Below are 24,521 nucleotides of genomic sequence, written 5' to 3'. Positions count from 1 at the left end.
TCTAAGTCTATGAATTACAGACTTCAAATTTGATACTGAATTGATTGTATTTCTTTCTAGGTCATGGTGGTTGTAAATAAGTGCTGTCTATCCCCACAGCCTCAACACAGAGAGAGCTCTATTGGTTGTAATTAACCCTAAACCCCTGAGGAAGTTCCATAAAACCTGAGTCTCCACAGATCACAGCTTGAAAACTACTGGATTAGAACTAAAATGTGACCCCTGGGCATTACTAAATAGATTAAATAAGAAACTCTGTTTAAATTTTTTTTTTAAGTTGTAGATCAATATGTTTACTTATACATAAATAAATATATTAATAACATATTAAAATACATTTAGATTAGTATGTTTTCATATTTTTAAAATATTATATATATTCATATACATGCATAGAAAATGCCTGGAACTATCTGCTAGCAACTATTAACAAGAGGTACCTCTGAGGAGTCGGGGCATGGGAGCAGTACCTTGACCAAGGTTTTTAGTGAGTATACTTCTGTATCTTTTGAATGTTTTTACAATAAGCATGCATTATAATCATCATCATGATCATCATCATCATCATTAACTTGAAGGATGAGAGCATTTAATGCTTTCTAAAAAAATCATTTCATGGTTGTTGTATCTTAGAAAGTAGAATTATTTGCCACTCCACGAAACTGAGTTTCATGATATAGAGTGTCCTGCCTGGGCCACTGTGAGAGCTGACAGCTCTTTGTATCCCTAATCAATACCCTTCATTAAACTGGAATATCAAGACTAATTAGTAAAGAGTTTCTTTTCCTGTGAAATTTGCCTATGAAGCTAGAGAATATGTTCCCGAAACAATAAGAAACGCTGATATCCTACATCAGAAGTACAAAGCCATTATCATGACAGTGGAAGTGTGTTGCCCAAAGTCATGAAGTTGCAACAGAGAATACAATCATGCCATACAAGATGGCCATGGTCACGGTGCCTGCCCTCCACAGTCCATGGCACCTGTGTTTCACTTAGACTCTTGTACCTGTTGGATGGTTGACACCCTGGGCTGGGCCACCACATGCTGGGCTTGGGGTGCTGCTGAAGGAATGGCTGCAGAAGTAGTGGGAGTAGATGACATCTCTTTTGGCTTCTGGATTCTGAGGAATGATTAAAATATAGATTTTAAAACAGACTTATCATTGTTTTTGAAAATTCTTTCAGAAAAGCTAGTAATGTCATCAGTTCTTACAAGTTAGATGTAATAAAAATTTTTGTTCAACAATATTCCACAAATGCTTAACTTCTTTAAACACACTTTTTAAAAAAGATTTTATTTATTTATTTGAGAAAGAAGGAGAGAGAGAGTGCACAGGGAGGGTGAGAGGGAGAAGCAGACTTCCCGCTGAGCAAAGAGCTGGATGCAGAGCCTGAGATCATGACCTGAGCCAAAGGCAGATGCTTAACCAACTGAGCCACCCAGGTGCCCCTCTTTACTATACACTTTGATAGGCAATGTCAACAGGAAGATGATAAGATGCCACTACTGTCCTTGAGTTAGTGGCTCTAAGCTGAGGACTCAAGAATATTCATAACTAACTGAGATTCAAGACAAGTGCAGAAGATAATTTTTTGAGATTTTTGTTGTTGTTGTATTTTCCTCTGTATTTGCCCTCCCCCTTTCATTCCAAGTAAAAGGCGAGGCTTTATAAATGTTTGCTTCTGGGATTTTGGCTTGGCATGGCATAAAGCAGAAATAGCCTGAGTCAACAAGCTCAAGTTTACACAAATTAAATTAAATTAAATTAAAAAGCTTATTTAAAGGGCAAGAGAGCCAAGAAGTATTCACAAGAAGACTGTGGAAGGGAGATTATTTTAGTTTTGCTGTGGAGAAGAGAGAGGTCTGAGGATCTTGTCGGAGAACCAGAGTTCAGAGGGGATGGCAACCCCTCTAGTTAAAAGGCTCCTGGTCTTACTAAAGCTATCAGTACCCACGCGTGTCAGGAAGCAACAAAGTGCTGGACTTGAAGGGATCTTGGGGTCTGGGAGATAGGACTCCCTCCCATATCCTATAGGGATAGATGACTCATGACAAGATGGGCTTCCTTTTTGTCCAGTTGTTACTTCCCTCTGCTGCAGCTTCTTCATCTTTAAAATGGGGAAATAACAATTCTTACTTCAGAGGGTTTTTGTAAGTGTTAAATAAGGTAATTCATGTAAGATGCTTAGAGCAGTGTTTAATATCAAACACGATGTCTATGTCTATGTCTGTATCTATCATCTTTGTACAGCCATGGGGGGGGAAGGGACGCCCAATAATGAGTGATTGAATTTTTTCCCAGACAAGAAGGATGGCGTCTCAGAAGCAGAATTATGTAGTGATGCAGAGGCTATCAGTGTCCCCAAAGCATCCATCTTCTTCTTCTACAATAATAGAATTGCTGATTTCTTTACATGGCTATTCCAAATAAAGATTGCATTTCCTGACCTTCATTAAGCTAGGTGTAGCCATACGACTGCTCTCTGGTCATGGGATATGAAGGATAGTGATGTATGTTGATCTAAGAGAAATGACCTTAAGAAGGGGGCGGGGAATGCCCTTTATTCCTTGCAATCTGAGACTAAGATGAGGCTATTCCTTAAAATGAGTTGAAGCTGGAAGCCAACTGGAACCCAGTGAGTTGTAGAGCCATTCTACCAGCCAAATCCATATGTTTATGTAAATGGGAAATAAATATCTGTCTCATTTAAGTTACTGTCATTTGGGGTATCTACTACACAGAACTGAAGCTAAATCCTAACTACCAAAAGTAGATTTAAAGAAAATAATCAACCGAGATATTTCATGCTTATTTAAGTTTGTATATCATATCTTGCTTATTCAGGTTTGTATATTCCAAATGTTGCTGTTTGTTTCAGGTAATCTTAGGGAATGGAATTTGCATCTGTTTCAGGTCCCATGCCTTCTGTCCACAGCTTCCTCTGCCTGAAAATGCTTTTTCCTTCCTTGTTTGGGGGTGTCCACCTACTGTTCTTTTAAGACTCAGCTCAAGGTCACCAACTCTGCAAAGCCTTTCCTGATCTCTCATTCCCTCCCCAACCAATTAAGAGACGTTTGTGCCAAGTCTGATACACTCTGCCCATGGTTACATCATAGTCTATTACACTTTATTACTCTTACTGTCTATATGCTTGGTATACATCTCTTGCTATATTTGCTATGTATTTTCCTCGTAGACTGTGAGCCTCTCAAAGGTAGGAAGCATCTGATTTTTCTTATTAACCATTGTGTCTAATGAAGTGCCTGGTGTAGAGTAGATAAGTTGATGGTTGGGGAAAGTAAAGAATGGATGGATGTAACTTTGTTCAGTACTCAGTGTAATTGTTTAACAAAAAGGTTATGACTTATTCAGATCACTCACATATATAATTTAGGGTAACCAGGTTTTGTGTCCTTATGAATACTATTATTTAGTCACAAAACACGAATTTTTTTTGGACCACTGGGCTATTTGCTTTTTACTCTGTAGATGTAAGTGTGATGATAGGTGATACCTCATTTTTAAAATATTGGGAATATTAAAATTCTTCTTCTAGGTAAGACTTAAAAGAAGTAGAGTTCTCCAAATCCACTCAACATTTATTTTTTGAGGTCATATCCTGGAGCCACACTTTTCAAGTTCTACTAAACCAATTAGCAGCTTTCTCAGGCTCTGAGGTTGCTAAAGCCATAGGATAGAAAATTAGAATTACCGATTCATCTCTTCCTTGTTAGGGTCCCCTTCTGAGTCAGAAGAAGAAACCCCTGGAAAAGTAAAAACAAGACATGAAATCTTTAAGATGATAATTTCTTAAACTAGTTCCTAGGCATTTGAAGGCCTATAGAACTTCAGACCTAGATATGAACTCAGTGATTTCCTACACTAACACCCAATCTTACAGATGAGAAACAGACCCTAAGTAGTTGAAGGGCTTGTTCAAGGTCACATGGCCAGTTAGTGACAGAGTTCAAATTAACCAGCCTAAATGCCAAATGTCCTTGTATATAAAACACCTGCTGATGCCTCTAACAGAGCAGTTTTTGCAGATATTTTATGCTGTCCATAAATCCTCTTGCTCTTGGCCTACACAGATTAGATAAAAGGAGGGATTACATTGGATTCTAAACATTGTAGGTGTAGGTGGATGCTCTTCCGCCCAACCCTAATATTAACAAGTCATATTTCATCTTGGGAGTGTTGATGTTTGAAGCTCTGTTGCCACAAATTTAAAAAATCGGCAATCCAATCTCAGCACTGCTAGCAAAGCTTTGATCTCGGATTTACTTCTCAAGATAGTGAATTCCAGGAAGGCATAACTGAGCTAAATCTGGAGGTATTTATTGTACTCCAAAAATTTGAGGATAAAAACATACAACACACTTCTACCATGCACTATTCATTATTATCATTATTCATGCATCTACTCAATAAATGTTTATCAAATATTCCCTATATATTTGGTACTACATAAGGTATTAAAGATACAAAAAAGAATGAGACAGTCCCGCTTTATAATCTAGGTGGTGAAAGAGAATTTATACTAAAATAATACAATATTTAATGCTAAAACCAAGGCATACATAAGGTATCCTAGATGATAAAAGTGCTAAAGAAGAGTCCTCAGAAAAAACTCAGAGACGAGATAAAATGGAACAAAAAACTTAGGTAGATATATAAGGAACACAAATTGATTTCTTCCCTAAAATTAGTCATATAAGTTTGGTGCCGATGTAAATGCCTGTCCAATGCTCCCAAATGGTCTCCCTGCTTCTACCTTTTACTCCATGAGGTATATTCTCAATCAGGAGCCAGGGTGACCCCATTAAAAGCTAAGTCAGATCATATTACATTTCTGCTCAGAATCCTCTACAGCTTCCTATCTCCCTCAGAGTAAAAGCCAGAGTCCTTAAAATGACCTACAAAGACCAACACGATCTGTTCACCTGCCTCCTCCCACCTCTACCCCATCTTGAACTTCTGACTTCATCTATTATTTTTTCCTTGTTTCCTCCCTCCAGGCCACATTGGTTCATCTCTATACTTAAACACAGGCTCACTCTTACCTCAGGGTCAGGGTACTACTGATTTCTCCACCTAGAGTGGTTTTCCGTTGAGTATCATTGTGGCTCCCTCCCTCCCTTCCTCCAGGTCTTCACTCATATGTCACCTGATTAGTGAGGTCTTCCCTGACCACCGTATCTGTAGATCTACAGCCCCCCTCCCCCCACCCACACACCCATGCATGTGCATGCTCACACAAATATACATATGTGTACTTCCTATCCCCCTTTTTCTTGCTTTCTATTTCTTCTGTAGTGTTATATATACTGTGAGATACAGAAAATACATATATTGGTCTCTGCCCCCAGTTCCCAGCACAGAGCTGCTAAAACTTGTTATTTCCTAAGTCATGAGCATATCTTGTTCTAATATTTGTCTTTGAACTGCATGGGGCTCTTAAAACTTATAAATTCTTAAGTGATAAGAGCGCAGGAGCATCTTTTGTTCTAATGAGGTGACTCTGGATGGCTCCTAAATGGGGGCTGGTCACCAGAAAGACCAAGCCATGATTAGAAGCTTGGAATTTTCAGCCCTACCTACCATCCTCCTGAGAAGGAAGAGGGGTAGGAAATGGAGATGGTAATTGATCATGCCTACATGGGGAAGCCTCCATAAAAATCCCAGTAGCATGGAGAGCTTCTAAGTTGGCAAATGCATCCACACTGGGAGAGTGACACACCCCAACTCTACGGGTATAGAAGCTCTTGCACTCTGGACCTTCTCAGACCTCACCTTATGCATCTCTTCCTTTGGCTATTCATTTGTATCATTTATCACATCCTTTAATAAACTGGTGAATGTAAGTAAGTGCTTCCCTGAGTTCTGTGAGCCACTCTAGCAAATTAATTGAACCCAAGGAGGGGGTTGTGGAAACCTCCAATTTGTAGCCAAGTGAGACAGAAGCTGTGGGTAACCTGGGGGCCTAATACTTGTAATTGGCATCTGAAGTAAGGTAGGAGCAATCTTGTAGAACTAAGCCCTTAACCTGTTGGATGTGACACTATATCCAGGTAAATGGTGTTAGAACTGAGTTAAATTGTAGGACACCCAACCCCACACACCACACACAGGTTAGAATTGGTGATCAGAACCATTTCATATACTTATCATATTACATATTTTATTTATTTATCTCAATTTCTTTTGGTCTCTCTCATCACAGTGTAAATTCCATCTGTCCATGAGCCTTTGTCTATTTGGTTCATTACTATTGTCTCCACTGCCTAGAAGAGTGTGTGGTATAGTAGGCCCTCGATAAATATTTATTATAAATATATGTCTTACCAGTAAGGGCCATGTTCTAAGAATATTTTGTTTTACCTTCTATATAAATCTCAGCAGAGGTTGAATCTGTCCCATAGATGTTAGAAGCAAAGCAGGAATAGCGTCCTGTGTCCTCTTCAAAGGCTTCAGCAATGGTCAGTGAGTGCAGATTTCCTGCCTGGACAATATGAATGTCTGGGGAATTTTCAAGCTCCTTGCCTTCACAGTACCACCTGCAAAGAAAGGAATATTGCACATGACTGAAGTGTGAAAACTAATTACATAGATGCTCCAGATGTTCCCTAAGAACAAAACCGTGACAACTTAGAATCAGGACAGTAAATGGTATAATTTGATTGTAACAGTGAGAAGAGTTGGCAATATTCAAATAAAGTGTCAGTATTGACACTTTATTCAAGAAATTGGGAAATGGCCTCTACTGAGAATGAAACAACTGAGTGGGGTGCCTGGGTGGCTCAGTTGGTTAAACGCCTGACTCTTGGTTTTGGCTCAGGTCATGATCTCAGGGTTGTGCGATCAAGCCCTGAGTTGGGCTCTGTGCTCAACAGGAAGTCTGCTCCTTCCCCTGCTCTTGCACTCTCTCTCTCTCTCTAAAATAAATAAATAAAATCTTAAGAAAAAAAAGAATTATACAACTGAGAGAAGATGGATGAGAAAGCAAATACAGCCAACCACAAAGAGCAGGGTCTTTGAGGAGGAACTTGGCTTCTCCTAAAAAGACGTAGCTTTCCATACTATGCATTAAGTAAGTGCTCCTTTGCTTATTTGGAGAGAACCTAAGGGATATTAAAAGTTCATGAGGTTGAGTGCACTCATTCTCTACTATGAAATTATATCTGACCTAGCTAAATGAAAATTATTTTGTTGGGTTACTTGAGTCGTCAGAGTAAGGGTCATATTCTTCAGTAGTGGCCCAACTTTGGCAAAAACCTAAGTATGTTTCCATAGATTATGGTATTTCATTTTGATTCTATATCCTTGAAGTTAGAAATTTTTATTATAGTTTTTTGGCCAAAAATTTACATAAAATAATACATACAATAATGTTTAGGGGCGCCTGGGTGGCCCAGTTGGTCAAGCATCTGACTCTTCATTTCCGCTCAGGCCATGGTCTCAGGGTTGTGAGATCGAGCCCTGCAATAGGCTCCACGCTCAGCTGGGAGTCTGCTGGAGATTCTCTCTCCCCATCCCTCTCCTGCTGCCCCTCCCTGCCGCTTGTGTGCATGCCCTCTCTCTCTTTCAAATAAATAAATAAATCTTTAAAAAAAATAATGTTTAAAATGTGGAGGTGCATAAGAGAAAAAGACATCAAAACTACACAGAAATACAATTTCTCATGTTACACATTAGCAGAACTCTAAAAGTTTGATGAGTGTCATCCACTGTTAGTAGGAATGCAAAATGGTGCAACCCCTATGAAAGGAATATGGCAATATCTGCCAAAATTACAGATGTGTTTATCTTTGGACCCAACAATCCCACTGGCGGGAATCTCTCACACAGATACACTTGCATGCATACAAAATGACAAATGTACACATTACTCATTTAAATAGTGAAAGATTGGAAACAACTTGAGTGTCCATCACTAGGGGTCTTATGAAATAAACTATGGGACAGTCACATAATGGAACACTATGCAACTATGAAAAGAGATTGGGAAAGATCACTATGCATTGATATGGAAAGAACTCCAAGATATACAGTTAAAATTTTAACAGGAAGGTACAGGATAGAGAACATGGAGTGTTGTGTAAAAAAATGTGGGTTGTTATGGGTTGAATTATCTTTCCCCAAAAGATATGTTGAAGTTCTAAACACCAGTACTTGGGAATATGACCTTATTTGGAAATAGGGTCTTTGCAGACATAATCAAGTTACAGTGAAATTACTAGGATGGGTCCTAATCCAGCATGCATGGGGTTCTTTAAGAAGAGAAAAACTCTATGTGAAGACAGAGACACACAGAGAGAATGGCATGTGATGGCAGAGGCAGGGATTGGAGCGAGGCTGCTGCAAGACAAGGAATGCCAGGGACTGACAACCACCACCATGAACTAGAAGAGACAAGAAAGGAGTCTGCCCAGAGTCTCAGAGAGAGCATAGCCCTGGTGACACTTTGGTTTTGGACTTCTAACCTCCAAAACTAAGAGTTTATTTTTACCCAGTTTGTGGCACCTTGTTACAATAGCCCAAGGAAACTAAAGCAGGGGGCAAAAAATAAGGTATAGTCATGTTGTTTGCATCTGCATAAAGAAAACTGGAAAGATTGAAACGAAAATCAAAAGTGGCTCCCTATTGGGAAGAAGGGAAAATAAGGTGGATGAAGACAGATAGGAGCGAGATATCTCAGCCTATCCCTTTTTATATTGTTTTCATTTCTTGAAATAATAATTATTCATCAACATCATAATAAAAAGTGATTAGGTGGGGAGGTGTTACCACTATTCAATGTCAAAAATTAAGGAGTCCTGGCAATTGCTAATCTTGACCGTAATTTCAGATCTAACCATTCGGTGTTTTAATCCCTCCCTCCCACTATTGATAAAGCAAGATTCCAAAGCAAATTCATCCATTCAACAACTTCTCAACAGTGAAGATTTTCTCTACTTTTGCATAAATTTGTCATATTTACCCCAACATTCAAGTCTCTGCTCATGTTTTTCTATCTGAGATTCTCTTCCTCTGCCTTTCAGCTGCTGCAAAGGTAACTCATCCATCAGTTTGGCTCAGATATCACCTCCTATACAAAAAACCTTTTACCATTAATTCTCAATGATTGTTACTTTTTTCTAACTTCACTTACTTTTTTCTAACTTCACTTTTTTTTTTTTTTTAAACCGGAACTATGTCATGCAAGGCTTGATGATGCACTGTCTTTATTATTCTCGATTTGGGGGATTTGTCTTCTCCCACCAATTTCACCAGATTGTAAATTCTTTGAAGGTAGGGAACTGCTTCATATGCTCTTGCAAGCAGGCACAGCGTTTTGCACAGTTCTCTGTATGTTCTCTCCTTTGGCCATCTTATCTCATCCCATAATTTCAATTATCACCTCTATTTGGGATTACATCCAAATCTGTCTTTCCAGCCCTGACTTCTGGATACCTTCTCCTGCCACTCTCTCTTCACTATGTTCCAACCACCTTGGTCTTTTTTCTACTCTGTGAACACATTAAACTCTTCTCCTTGTTAGGATTTTTGTTCTTCCTGCAATCCTCTTCCCCGGATCTTTACAAAGACAGGTCCTTCTCATCAGTCAGGCAGGCCTCAGCTCAAATGTCCCATCCTTGGAGAGGCCTTCCCCGACCCTCTTCCTAACATAGCACCCTTATCCTCAGACCCTCTATCATACTACCCTCTTTTGTTATCTTCACAGTACTTGTTATCTGAAATCAGTTCACTTTGCTATTTTTTGTGTCCCCCCCCCACCACCACTGGATTGTAAAGTGTCCATGACAGGACCTTATTAGTTTTATTCACCAGTGTAATCCCAACACCTACAACAGTGCCCTGACACATGGTAGATACTCAGAAAATATGTGTTGGATTTGTTGAAAGACCAAATGATAGAAAGAATTGACAGTTAATATTTTGTAAGAATTTTGTTATTAAATTCATCAAATTCTGTGCCAGTTTTTGATCTGCTGTGACAGCGCTATATGTAACTGCTGAAATGGGTTAATAAATCTCCTAGGCATAAATCTCAATAAGACCCAAGGAGCTTACGGGGCGCCTGGGTGGCTCAGTCGTTAAGCGTCTGCCTTCTTCTCAGGTCATGATCCCAGGGTCCTGGGATCGAGTCCCGCATCAGGCTCCCTCTGCCCCCCGCCCCCTGCTCATGTTCTTGCTTGCTCTCTCTCTCTCTCAAATGAATAAATAAAAAAAAAATTTTAAATAATATTGTGATATGATTATATTGAGGCAGTGAAGAAACAGAGGTGTTGGTTTAGTCAAGGGGTGCTGAACCCGCATCTTCTGGAACAGAAAGTCAATGGGAAATAGTTAACATCAGTATGCCAAGCAATAGTGGTACAAGTATATTACAGCAGTTCTCAAAGTATGGTTCACTTTCTATGAAGACAAAGCTATTTTTACATAATATTAAAATATTATTTGCCTTTTCACTGTGTTGATACTTACACTGACGGTGCGAAAGCCGCAGTGGGTAAAACTGTCAGTGCTTTAGCAGCACAAAAAGGTACTGCCGAAAATTGACTTGTGGTCATTGTGTCCCTCACCTCCACACTCACAGTTAAAAAAAATTTCAGTTTCATTTAAAAATGTCCTCAGTGAAGCAGTACAAGTAATTACTTTTATTAAATCTCAACCTTGAGTCCATATCTTGTTAACATTCTGGGTGGTGAAATGGGAAGTAACACAAAGCATTGCTACAGGATATGGACGAGCACTTGTGTGAGTTTTTTGAGTTGAACTAAGCATTAAATGCGTGGAACAATATTTGAACTTGAAAGAGCAACTGACAAATTATGGTTATTCAGACTTGGGGGTCTGGCAGATGTTTTCTCACAAATGAATGAAATAAGCCTGTTGTTTCAAGTGAAAATAACTGATACCTTTGTTGCCAATGAAAAAATTGGAGCTTTCAAGGAAAAATTAAAGTTTTGGAAAACTTGTATCCCCCACTGTGAATTTAGAGCTTCCCAATACTTAAAGACTTTTTGATAAAATCAAATAATGATATTAACACATGTGCCTTTTTTAAATATTAAATAATGAAATGTGTCAACATTTGGAAAATCTGAATTACTCATTTTCCAAATTACCAACGCATGATATTATCCATTTAAAGTTCAAGATGGACAGGGCACCTGGGTGGCTCAGTTGGTTAAGCGACTGCCTTCGGCTCGGGTCGTGGTCCCGGAGTCCTGGGATCGAGTCCCATATCGGGCTCCCGGCTCAGCGGGGAGCCTGCTTCTCCCTCTGACCCTCTCCCCTGTCATGCTGTTTCTCTCTCTCTCTCTCTCTCTCAAATAAATTAAAAAAAAAAAAAAATCTTAAAGTTCAAGATGGACAAAGGGTTTTAGTCCATCTTGTACTCTAACTTCACTTTTTGTACTCATGGTAGAGTACACCAATTTCAGAGTACAAAAGTTCATTGGTATAGTTTCAGGTTTCACATTGCAACTAACCTTTAAAAAAAACCACTGCTAGCTGAATTTTGATGTAGTACCAACAGGAATAGCCACATTACCTGAAAAGCCTATTGAAATGTTCTTCCTGTTTCCAGTTACGTATCTGTATAAGGCCAGATTTTAAAAATTTACTTCAACCCAAACAACATATTACAACAAACTGAGTGCAGAAACAAATATGAGAATCTAGCTGTCTTCCATTCAGCTAGACATTAAAGAGATTTGCAAGAAATGTGAAAGATTGCCACTCTTCTCACTAAATTCTTTTTTTGGAAAATACGGTTATTTTTCATAAAATTATTTATATTAGCATGTACATTATTGTTATTTAAGAATGAATAAGAAATGCCTACTTAAAACATTTCTCAGTTTTCATTTTAAATATGATAATTATAGATGTAACTCACATAGACAAAATTGCTTTTGGGCCTCAGTAACTTTTAAGACCGTAAAAGGGTCCTGAGAACAAAAAGTATGAGAACTACTGGAGTATGATTTGGAAATCTACAGGTAAATAGATAGGAAACTGCAAAAAGACTCGAAATTGGTCTGTTCTTTAATGTTATTTGACTTTTTAAGCACCGTACCTGTATTAATTTGACAAAGCAAATAGAAATAACTATTTCAAAACAAATAAACAAATACCTTCCCTTATGTAAACATTATAAGGTTACCTCATTTCTTTACTTAATGCTTTTCTTCCTTACCAAAATGAGAGTGGAAACATCTAGAGCAATTGGACAGCCAGAAGGCGATAAGTGGAATGGTTCAAATGCCCAAACTCTCTGTCAGAAGTGTTTTTGTCCTACTCGGATGGCAAGGATAGCTTCAACCCGTCCCAAAGAACAATCAGTAACCGTCACTCTGACTTTAACACTGTGACCCACTCAGAAATAACGCACCCATCAGGCTGCCTTCTCAAAAATGTATTAAACTTTATCCAGCTCCCCTGAAGACTTTTGAGGATAAGGAGAAAAATACACTCTCTTCAAACATCTATCCATGTTAGGGAATGCTTTCATAGAAATGCCCTGCCCAACGTGCGTGTCTTAGAACGCCAAAGCCTCATGACACAGAATGACAGTGGTGCCAGACGTGATTCATGGCTTAGCAGAAATGAGTCAGTGATCTGGGAAAATAAGGCAGGTCCAAATGAAAAAGAAGGACCTGGCTTTCGTGCACTAAGGATAGCTTGCCAGATCTGCTAATTTGGGTGGCTACCAAGCCTGGGAATGAAGACACTTGAAGAGACACATTTTTCAGATTTAACTGGATTTTTGGTTACTGCTGTTAGGTTACTATTTTATCAAAAATATGGCTTGGATAAATGTTATGACTCATTGCTTTAGCACATTAACAACTTCTAAATGTAATTTGAATGTGTTATTCTGACTCACCAGCAATAATGCTCATTAAAAGAATGATTACTCAGAGCATGTCTTTAGCCCTGCCCCAGCCCTTCCAATGTCCCTATCCTACTTCCTATTATTGCCTCTCCATGTTTGTTTCCTTTACTAACCTATCTATCACTTATAATTATACAGTGGTTGGTAGGTTTGTTTCATATTTCTGTCCCTTACCAAACAGTAAACACCACAGGGTGGAGATAATCATGTTTGTTTTGTTTATCACTTGTTTATCTGGTTCCTAGCAGTGTATGGTACATCAGAGCTGCTCCAAAAAATGTTTGCTGTATGGATATTAAATGAATGAATTCAAATTAGGATTATCAGAGCCTCAAGCCTGTTTTGTTTGCAATTTTCATGAAAGTTTGGGGGCTAAAAAAGAACTTTCCTTGAATTGCCTTTAACTAGCTTTGTCTAACAATGCCTGATCTCCTATGTGAAGGGTTGTAGGGCCTAAAATAGACAAAAGTAGTATAGTCAGTTTGTGACATCCTTAGCCCTCTCCAAGCATTAGAGTGACTCTTCCCTAGGCAGAGTGCATCGGACTCTGGAGTATATGGGACAATAAGATAATAGTAAACATTTTCTAACAAAACTCAAAGTTATGTTGGATTTTGCAACACAATTCGGTGTTTTGTGTGTCTTGTTTGCTACTGAGTTAACTCCAGTGCTCATGACCTGTGGCTGTATTTCAATCATGGGACTGTGGGAGTACAAGGGAGAGGATAGGTCTATGCTTGAAATTTTATTTTATTTTATTTTATTTATTGTTATGTTAATCACCATACTATGCTTGAGATTTTATTAAAATTTACTGAGTTCTTCCAGGTGGAAACTTCTTGGTAACTTAAGAGAAACATAAATAAGCACTTGGTTAATATCAATTTTAATAATGAAAGTGAGGATTAATAAAGTGAAAATGAAAACAATTCCTAAAATAATTTTTTAAAGGAGTAAATTACTTTGGGTGGGGCTGACTGGAAACTTTTTATTGTCCTTTTCTAGAATACTTACCTTTTCTTTTTCTCATAGTACTTATTACTAAATTACGACATAATTTAATTATTTATTAAATTTGCTGTTTATCATCTATTACCTTCACCTCAACTAGAGTAGAATATGGCAGGAAACTTTGCTTTATTTACTAATGAATTTCAAGTGCCTTGAATAGTTCTTGATGCATGGTGAGTGCTGAATGAATTTTTATTGAGTGAATGAACAAATGAACATATTAAATTTTTTCATTTTGTTGATGCAATGTACTTGAATCTTTGCAATATTGTATATTTTAAAGTATAATTTTTTCTTTTCTTCTGTTTTACTATGTTAATCTTTCTTTCAGAATAAATTCAATTTGGAACCACTCTGATGGTGTTGATTTTGTTTACCCCAAGAATTTAAGTTTGGCTTAACATTATAAAATCAATATTCTTTACCATATCAAAAGAATAAAGGGAAAAATCATATAATGATCTCAACAGTTGCAGAAAAATGTTTTATAAGATTCAACATCCACTCATGATTTAAAAAAACCTTAATCTTCCTAAACAAAACAAACCTACAACAAAATCTTATGTAAGGGTGAAAAATGGAAAGTATTCCCTTTAAGATTATAAACAAGACTAGAATACCCACTGTCACCATTTCTTTTCAACATTGTGCTGGAGGGCTTAGCCAGTTCAGTAAGTCAGGAAAATGAAATATAAGATACAAGACTGGAAAGGAAAATCACCCCTCCAAAATCTATAGAAAATCTCTAGAATGCAGTAAGGTTGTTGGTTAGAAAAACCAATATACAGGTGGGTAGGAGGATGGAGTAACTGGGCGATGGGCATTAAGGAGGGCACTTGATGTGATGAGCACTGGGTGTTATACGCAACTGATAAATTATTGAACACTATAGGAAACTAATGATGTACTATATGTTGGCTAATTGAATTTATATTAAACAAAGAAGGGCACCTGGGTGGCTCAGTTGGTTAAGTGACTGCCTTCGACTCAGGTCATGATCCTGGAGTTCCGGGATCGAGTCCCGCATTGGGCTCCCTGCTCAGCAGGGAGTCTGCTTCTCCCTCTGACCCTCCCCCCTCTCATGCTCTCTCTCTATTTCATTCTCTCTCTCAAATAAATAAATAAAATCTTAAAAAAATAAAAAATAAAGAAAAAGAAAAGAAAAAATATATAATAGTTGATTGCATTTCTCTATATAACTATCATAGAATGTAATTTTTTAAAAAGCTATCATTTATACAGTATGAAAATAAGATTCTTATGGATAAATCTAGCCAAAGATTTGTAAGACTCAGAGAAAAAATTATTTAAGCTTATTTTTCAGGTAATCTAAATAGGTAGATGGAGAAATATACTATGATCCTGAATATGAAACCTCAGTATTTTATTTTAAAAAAGATTTATTTATTTTGAGAAATAGAGAGAGAGAGGAAATGGGTTGGGAGTAGGGGCAGGGGGAGAGGGAAAGAGAGAATCTCAGGGTGACTCCCTGCTGAGTGCAGAACCCAATGCGGGGCTCGATCTCACAACCCTGAGATCATGACCTGAGCCGAAACCAAGAGTCAGACGCACAACAGACAGAGCCACCCCGGTGCCCTGAAGCCTCAATATTTTAAAGATGTCAAATTCTCCCTAAATTGATCTACAAATTTAATGCAATCTCCCAAATCTTAATAAATTAAAAAATTCTTATGGAATTTGACAAGATGATTCTAAAATTTATATTGAGAGCAAAAGGCCAAGAAGAACTAAAATTCCTTAAAATGAAAAAGCTGGAAATAAGAATTATGAAAACTCTTTTGCAATGAGATAAATAAACCACAGGAAAGGAATAGAAAGCCCCAAGCTGGATCTGCGTTTATGGAATTTTGACTTATGATGGAGCTGGCATTATAGATCAGTTGTTATTGATGAATATACTTTTCAATAAAGTGGAGCTGAAACAGTTGGTTATCCAATCTAAAAATAACTTAAATGGATTTTTCTGCTTTACACCATACACAAAAATCAACTTTAAATGGATGAAAAACTTAAATGTGAAAGACAAAATTATAAAACTTTCAGAAGACACTATATAAGCATATTTTACTTTGAGGTTAGGAAAAATTGTTTAAGCTAGACACATATTATAGAAACCAAAGCCATAAAAACATTAATTAATTTTACATAAAGTTAAAAATACCTAATTATAAAGATACCATAGAGAAAATAAGAAGGCAAGTCAAACCAGGAAAGGATATTTTCATAATATATATGTCAATATGTCATATGTATCTTAATCATATTTTTTAAAGTCTTACAAATCAATAAGAAAAGAACAAATTGACAGAAAAGTGAGTGAAAGATGTAAAGAGGCCCTTCATAGAAGTGAACCCTGAATGGTCCATAAACATATTTTTCAAAATTCTCAGCTTCGTCAATAACTACGGAAATGAAAATTAAAATCACAACAAGATAACACTGATACCTATCCGACTGGCAAAAATTTAAAAGTCTGGTAATATCCGTATTGGCAGTGATGTAGAACAACCAGAACTCTGGTTGTTGGCGGGAATGCAAGTTGAAAGAATTCCTTTGGAAAAAATTGGTATTATTATGAAGTTGAAGTTGTACAGACTCCCTCAGCAATTCCATATCTAGACACACTCATATACCAGGACAATATATTAGAATGTTTATAATAACATTGTTCATCTTAGGAAAAAAACTAGAAACAACCCAAATGTACATCAACAATACAATCCTCTAGCCTTACAGTGAAATGCTATATAGTGATGAAAATGAGTGAATCAGAGTTACATGCAACATCATGGATATAGTTTTTGGAGAAAAAAATTCAAGCAGCAGAAGAATATAAACATCATGATTCCACTTACATAAAAATTTTAAAATATGTAAATTTCACTAATATTATGTTTTTAAACTTTTTATTATGGAAGCTGTCAAATATACACAAACTAGAGACACTGTATAACGAACCAACATGCACATATCCCTTAGCTTCAACAAATTATCAACAAATGGCAAATGTATTTCTTTTCTGTTCTCCACTTTTTCCCACCTTGAATTATTTTAAAGTAAGTCCAGGGTTTTGTGTCATTTCACCTGTAAATGCTTCCATATCAATATTGTTTAGGGACGTAAAAATCTGTCGTAAAACTATGAAGAAAAATTCTTGACAAAAATTTAAAGAGAAAACACAAGATTTGAGCCAGTGGTTACTTCTGAGAGGGGAGGGAGGGATAGGATTAGGAAGACAGCAGTCTTAAAAATAATGGTAATGTGGGCACACAGATGTTTGTGCTATTATTCTTATCCCATGAACACACACACACACACACACACACACACACTCTTCAGTACCTATTCAAAATATACTTTAGAAAACAATTCAGACAATTCAGTCTGGCGATCTGTGTCCACTTTGGGAGTATATATGAAGTCAAGAGACTGATTAAAGGAAGCTGGTGGGCAATGGCAGGAACTTCTCTAGAAGCCCCTGGAGAGCATGACTTATAGCCTCTGGAGTCTGGGGGGTACAGAGGCTTATGCCCAGTTCTTGCCACAGAAACTTTTAAGGTGAAAGGATATTTGGTATTGCCCGGAAGGACAAGAGAGAGGGCTTCAATGCCTAGATTTCCAAAGTTTATGGGGGAAAGATGTGGGTTTTTCCCATGGACCAAGTGGACACCACAGAAACTAGACTGGTGTTCCACCTCAAAACAGAACTTGCCTCAAAGAACCACCTATGAGGGTGAGGTGACTCCAACAGAGAGAGTGTGAGGGTGTGCTGTTGGAGTAAGAACTGAGGAACAGGTACTAAAATGTTACCTGGAGATTGCAGCATCTGGGTCAAGGAACAGAGTGTGGGGAAGGTCCCTCCCACTGAGGAAGTCTCTGAAGAAATTGCAAAAATTCTCAGCACAGAGGCAAACAGCAGTTTGTTAAAACACTGATGTTTGGGCCTCACTTTTAGAGATCCTGATTCAGCAGGTATAAGGTGGAACCTGCAAATCTGCATATTCACCAAGGTCCAAGATGATGCTGACCAGCTGGTCCAGGAACCCACTTTGAGTAGCGGGTTCTAGGAGACTCTCAAAATGTAGCCTCTGCCCCGTCTCTGGACTTATCTCAAACCATTTCCTCCTCACTCTATGTTCTGGTGACATCAGTTCCTTTAGTTTCTTAAAGTCACCAATGGTCTTGCAGCCTTAAGAGCTTCGAATTTGCTGTTCCCTCACCCTGAGACACTTTTCCTCAAGCCCCACTTTGCTGGGCTAACTCTTTTATTTCTCAGCTTAAATACCACTTTTTAAGAAAACCTTCCTCAGCCTACCTATAAGGTTTGGTGCCTTCACTATATGCACCCTTCTTTATCACATTTATCACAATTGTAATTACATAATAATTTGGGGAATTTTTGTTTGTTGTCTGTGTTCCTTACTAGACCCTAAGCTCCACGAAGGCAGGGAATTTTTCTTGTTTTTGCTGTTTTAATCTTAGTGCTTATAACAATACATGGCACATAGTAGGCATTTGCTATTGGTTGGATAAATGAATGAATGAAGGCATCTAAATTTTCCCAAAAGTTAGAAGAAAAAGCCCCTAAAGATATTTCAAAATATTTGTATAATATTTTAGACTATGTATCATAATACAATTGTTTATAATATTTTTATAATTCCCCCGTGTCATTTAAAATATCCTTTGTCTTTGTAACGAATTTATTTCCTGAGTATGTCACTTGCAGGCTAATGTCCAGAAGTAACAATAGCAAAACTAAGCAGCCAAAGCAGGCATTGATGCCTATAAAGGGTAAATTTGTGCCTCTTCAGAAGGTTGTGTACAAGCAAACATACTTGGTGTGACCCAGCTGTACATTCCTGGGAAAAGAATTTGAAGTCAGGATACAAAAAGGGATCACGGCCATTTGCTGTGAATTCCTACAGACACTTTTATCTGTGGGTAATGCATGAATGTATTTCATTTTCTAAGGCACCTCCTCCAATGAAGCTATGCCCAAGATTAACAAGCTCTTCCAAAACGCTACCTTCAGTGATGGAGGATCTCCCCTCTACAAAACAAAGCAATTTCTGCCCAATTAATTTGGAAATCAACAAATACACCAAAAACGATTTTTCAGTTTGCTAAACCAGAGTTACAAGATCATGGATAACATACTGATTACACAGAGGGGTACCCAGAGACAAGGTTAGACCTCAGTTGCCAGGTACGCTTATTACATTTCCTTGCAAAAATAGTGAAAAGGATACTTTTCTTATTGACTGCCATGTTTCTATGTGGCAAACCAAAATGTCTCATTATTATTTTAATGCATTTTTAAGGTATTCTCTGGATCAAAATCTGTGCTTCTGGGTTCTGTGAAGATGCCTTAGGAGTTTTGGGCTTCTTCCACCCCAATGCTCTTCAATCTCAAAACCTCTAATTTTATCCTTAAAAATGTGTGTGTGTGTGTGTGTGTGTGTGTGTGTGTGTGTAACTTCATAACATGTAACAGATTCATTGCTGGAGAAAACTGGGAGGAGTAGTTACTGCTAAAAGAAGGTTGGAAAACACTACATCAGTCTTGAACTAGTAGAAGTTAGTTCCAAGTGTTACCTGTTTATATATAGTCCCTTTGTAATTACAGAGATATTGTGTCCAGATTTCCCAGTGTCCAGGTCATTCCTTGGAATGTCTCCAGTGCCACTACCCTCTCATTTGACCTTCAGTCCTGCATTTCCAACTGCCTATTGGATATCGTCCCTCGGTCTCCTCAGACTCAAATCATCAACCTCCACCATATGTCAGCCACATCTTCCATTTTCTTAGTCCTTGCCAGTGACCCCAATATTCTCTCAGGTACCCGGCTTCAAACATGTGGACTAATATTTTTTACTCATCCTTCCTATCCAGTCAGCCACCAAGTTTGGCTTGATTTCTTTTCTTCTAAATCTTGCTCACTCACAACTTCTCTCTGCTTTCCCACTGCCCCCATTCAAATCCGATCAGAACATCTGATGCCTGGGATATCTTCCACAGCTTCCTAAGCAGCTTACTCGCTTCATTCTTTTCAAGTCTAACTCATCCTTCCAGACTAATTCTACTTAAATGCTCCCTTTCATCTTGGTACTTCCCTATACGCAACCTTATAAATAGTTTCCAGATCGTTTTGCAACCAAATCTGAACTATTCTGTTTTGCTTTCAAGGCTCTGCAAAATCATCTGGCTCTACTGTCTTTTCAGGTTAGGTCAGTCTCCTCCCTGTCATATAAAAATATTACTCTTCCAGCGTCTTGTGCCTTTAGATGAATGTGTTAAATTAACCTGGCCTAAAAGGACCCATCAGTCTGTATATTTCTTCAATGTTTTCTCTCGTCTGTGCTCACTTGTTACTCCATGTCCTTCACATAGCCAAGTACTTGCGGTTCCTTGAAAACACTTGTCTTTAGACCTATGCACTTGCTTCCTTCTCCACCCTTGGTCTCTTCAAACTAAAGGCACCTCCTTTGTGAATGCTTCCTTTCTCCAGCACTCGAGGCAAAATAATCACATCTTCCTTTGAGCCGCTGTTGTGTTCTATACATACTTCTGTTATAGCCCTTATCATACAATGTCACAACATTTTGATTACATGCCTGCGTGATTGCTCTTTTAGATTGTGAGCTACCCTCTCAGAATAGTTTTAGACTTGGTTTCAAAACAAGGTCTTTGACCTCCAATAGCTCACAGTTGTTTTGTATTCCCAGTGAGTCACTTTCGTAATTCAATAGGTATTTGTTGAACGAATGAATGAATGAATGAATGAATAAATGAGTAGATTTCTTCCTAAATCCTCTCACTCCTTCTCACCCTACATGTCTGAAGCCTTCTTTGATCTTTCTAGTCCTCCATCCCTTCTCTGAAGACTGAGAGTTCTTATGGCTTTGTACTATACAAATTTGGATGATTCCTTTAACTGAATCACAAGCTCCTTGAGGGCAGGGACATGTCTTATATTGTCTCTGTCATTGCAATAATCAAAGTGCAGAGCACATAGTAAAAATATATTTGCTGTCCAGTTAATTAGAGTTATGTAGACTCTGGGCTTAGGACAATAATGACAGCTAATAGAAAATTCTAAACTTTTTGTAATATAATTGCTGCCATAAATTAAGTACTAATTCATTCAGAAAATATTTAGTGAATACCTAAGACTTTCCTGGCACCAAACCAGTGGTAGGAAAACAGGCATGAATTCTATCAGGAAAGAAATTCTTCCAGGTAAAATTAGTATTGTTACATAGAAGCTGTTTACATTTTTTCTCACCTTAAAATTTGTAAATTTGTATTTGGTTGATTAAGTAGTTTTTGAGTGACCACTAGATTACTTTTTTTGGGGGGGGGATGGGTATCTTATAATTCTTCCCGGCGAATTTTTATCACGGGAACACTGAATTCTTTTTTGTATCTGAGATTGTCACAGTCAAGAAATGGGGAGAATCAGTCCTGAATGATCTGGTCTAGTTTTTGTGGGTTTTTGGGGTCCATTCTATGTTCAGAAATTAGTGGGTTGGACAAGACTAATCTAAGTAAGTTGTGTGTGTACTATAACTTGAGTACTCACCAGCTTACCTAGACTGACCAGATGTCACTGAGTGATTTCCATCATGGTGCTGTGATGATATCTCACCAGCATTACCAACCAGACTCCTAGAGAGTGTCATCAGGCGTGCTTAGAATAGAAGGGTAGATACTGCCCTGTGTCATACAGTTTCAACCCTTTGTTATATCTTAGGCCAAATGACTCACTCCTGATTTAAACTGAAGTTGAGTTTCTTGTTTTCCTGCTTCTTTGTGCATTGGTTTACTTAACATTTCTTAATGACTACCATGGGCCCGAAAGATATAAAGCAGATACAAAGGCGTTCAAGATACAAAGGAAAACTCTTGTCCTCCAGAAGCTCATTTGGATAACTGGATAGTAGTGTATATGCCATTGTAGAAATAAAATTATGTTGCCTTTGAAAAGCAAAATTCAATATATGAATATGTCTTTGGGCTAGAATCTCTTGAATCAATAGGCAAATATAAATAGAACTATTATTATTAATACTATTACTGTCCTATAATATGAATACTGTGTGAGAAAAAGACAAGGCCCTGTTTACACACCTAGAATAAATGTTAAATAGTAATGAAGTTATTCTACTAGTAAATAAATGGTTAGGAAGGCAAAGTGATTGTTACAGGACTCTAAATACCAGTAATTCTCTACGAAAGCAACACACTTAAAGCACTTTATTCACATATTATTGCATTGTAATATTAGAGTTTGCAAATGTCACCTTGAGGCTGAGGCCAGATCCAGGTTTGTGGGGCTTGAAGCTTATAAATGTGGAAGGGCCCCTTAAAAAATGAAATAAAATAAGACCATAAAATTAGGCATAGCTTATGCAAATGAAGAACCCTGAAGCTTAAGCTTCATTTGCTTCAAAGAAAAGCTAACTGGTAGACACATAAAAGATTAATATCCTCTCTACTCATTAGTCATATTAGGGAAAGACTTGGGCATTAGGGAGAATAGTATTCATTAAGCTGCTATGAAAAAGTTTATAATAAATACAATACATGTAAAATGAATCTTTAAATTGATCTTACTTAGCTACAACCTTATTCTTTCTTTAGTCTATTAGTCTTTATTCTATCATTTGGCTTTCTTCAAAATTGAAAAAATACCTCAGGTATTCATTGAATATAGGTCCTAAATACTTTCTTGTTTTAAGCTTCAGGCTGTAGACCTGTGCTGTCCAATACCTTAGTCACTGGCCACATGTGGTATTGGGCACCTGAAATGTGGCTGCTGCAACCTAGGACTTAAATTTCAAATTATATTTAATTTTAATTAATTTAAATTTAAAAACTGATAATTCCGCTATTATGAAATTTTGAAGTATGTTTGGAGCAACTTGAGTATGTTAAGCTACTTTTTCAACTGTAAATGTTATGAAATAGAAATGCAGATTAAATATTTCCTAGGAAAACTTAGCAGTCAAATTGAGATGTGCTGTTGTAAGTGTAGAATTCACGCTGGATATCTTATTAATAATTTTTATATTGATTACCTGTTGAAATGATAATATTTTAATATATTGATAAAATAATACATATTTTAAAAGTTTACTTCACCCAGTTCTTTTTACTTTTTGAAAATGTGACTACTTGAAAAATTTCAATTGCGTACTATGGCTAATATTATATTTCTATTGGAGAGTGCTACGTTAGACTCTGACTTTTTCTCAAAAGGAGTATATAATTTTTGAAACCACACACTTAAAAGACAAACTTAGGAGGATCAGGGTAGATGGAAAGCAATTACCAAACGTTACTAATGGGATATTTTTTTACCTTACTTGAGGTGGTGGAATTCCTACCACTATGCAATCCAACTGTACTCTGGTTCCTTCTGGAACTTCTCTGCTCCGTAACTTTTGAGTGAACCGAGGAGGTTGCCCCAGAGGTTCTTCATAGTACAAAGATGAAGGTGAAGACTCGGGGGTGGTGTCTCCACCCGCAGCCTGCTCAACTTCGCGCCTCCTAGCTTCCTGCCTTTCAAGGGCGTGATTCACTTCATTATCCCTAGTATCTGCAGGGATAGGGATGGGAACAGAAGATCTTTCTCTTCTTTCTGAGATATCTGACAAACTGGAGCTATTTTCCTGCATAAGTTTGTTTTGAGATTCCAATTTACTCTTGTGGTTTTTGCAGGCACGAGGTCTAATCCTTTTGGAGCTATGGGCTTTGAAAAGGGAGGACAGCTCTTCAATGAAATCAGCAGCCTTATTTAAGAATACTTTTTTGGACTGGGTTTCAGAACTATACTGTGGCCTTTTTGCCTCCTGGGGGCTCTCTTCAGAGCTGGTAGGACCTTGAGAGTTATCCTGACAGAAGTTGGGGTCAAAACTTGATTTAGGTGAGTGTTTCATTTGATCAGATGAAAGATGTTTTCTAGCTTGAGCTTCATCTGCTTTCTCCAAAGGGTCGTGATTGATGGCCAATCTTGCCAGATTGACACTTTCATCTAATTCTTCTTGGCTCAAGAAGGCTGAGAGATCTGGAAGGTCATCTTGACCTCCTCCTCCTTCAGCAGCTCCAGAAGGATTGCCAAAATGGAAAGGGTTGGAGGAAGGTTCTGCTCGACTCCTCTCATTGTTTCCCCGATGTCTAGTTTCTGCTAAATAGCTCTCTCTTAGAAGTTGAGATATGGAAGTAGAAGCTTCTAGGCTGTCGTCTTGCATGCTGTCACAAAATAATAATAACAAAAAGTTGGGTCATTTCTAAAGAATAACAGATCTATAAGCATGATGGATTTTTTTAAAAAAGATTTTATTTATTTATTTGACAGCGAGATAGAGAGAGAGCACAAGTAGGCAGAGTGGCAGGCAGAAGGAGAGGGAGAAGCAGGCTCTCCGCTGAGCAGGGAGCCGGACGTGGGGCTCGATCCCAGGACCCCAGGATCATGACCTGAGCAGAAGGCAGCCGCTTAACCGACTGAGCCACCCAGGCACCCCTAAGCATGATGGATTTTTAAGAACTTAAAGTTTGAAATTAAAAAATTG

At 37.8% G+C, this 24,521-nt stretch overlaps 1 protein-coding gene across 2 annotated transcripts in view; it reads right to left on the bottom strand.

The window, feature by feature from the left end:
• Positions 1 to 24,200, bottom strand: part of MYPN (myopalladin) — a 73,607-nt gene extending 49,407 nt beyond the window's left edge. The window contains exons 1-4 of one of the 2 annotated variants that reach the window (XM_032423702.1): positions 23,311 to 24,200; positions 6,387 to 6,562; positions 3,718 to 3,769; positions 1,010 to 1,124 (exon numbers count right to left, since the gene is read on the bottom strand). In XM_032423702.1, the coding sequence (XP_032279593.1) occupies positions 1,010 to 1,124; positions 3,718 to 3,769; positions 6,387 to 6,562; positions 23,311 to 24,200 (1,233 nt within the window). Of the gene's footprint in view, positions 1 to 1,009; positions 1,125 to 3,717; positions 3,770 to 6,386; positions 6,563 to 12,213; positions 12,234 to 23,310 lie in introns of those variants that run through there. The other variant, XM_032423703.1, reaches the window with a different exon arrangement.
• Between the last annotated feature and the right edge of the window lie 321 nt (positions 24,201 to 24,521).

The sequence above is a fragment of the Phoca vitulina genome, unplaced genomic scaffold, assembly GCF_004348235.1.
Source record: "Phoca vitulina isolate PV1807 unplaced genomic scaffold, GSC_HSeal_1.0 scaffold29, whole genome shotgun sequence".
NCBI lineage: Eukaryota > Metazoa > Chordata > Mammalia > Carnivora > Phocidae > Phoca > Phoca vitulina.
Note: the sequence above shows the minus strand (reverse complement) of the source record. Positions and strands in the feature narration are given on the sequence as shown.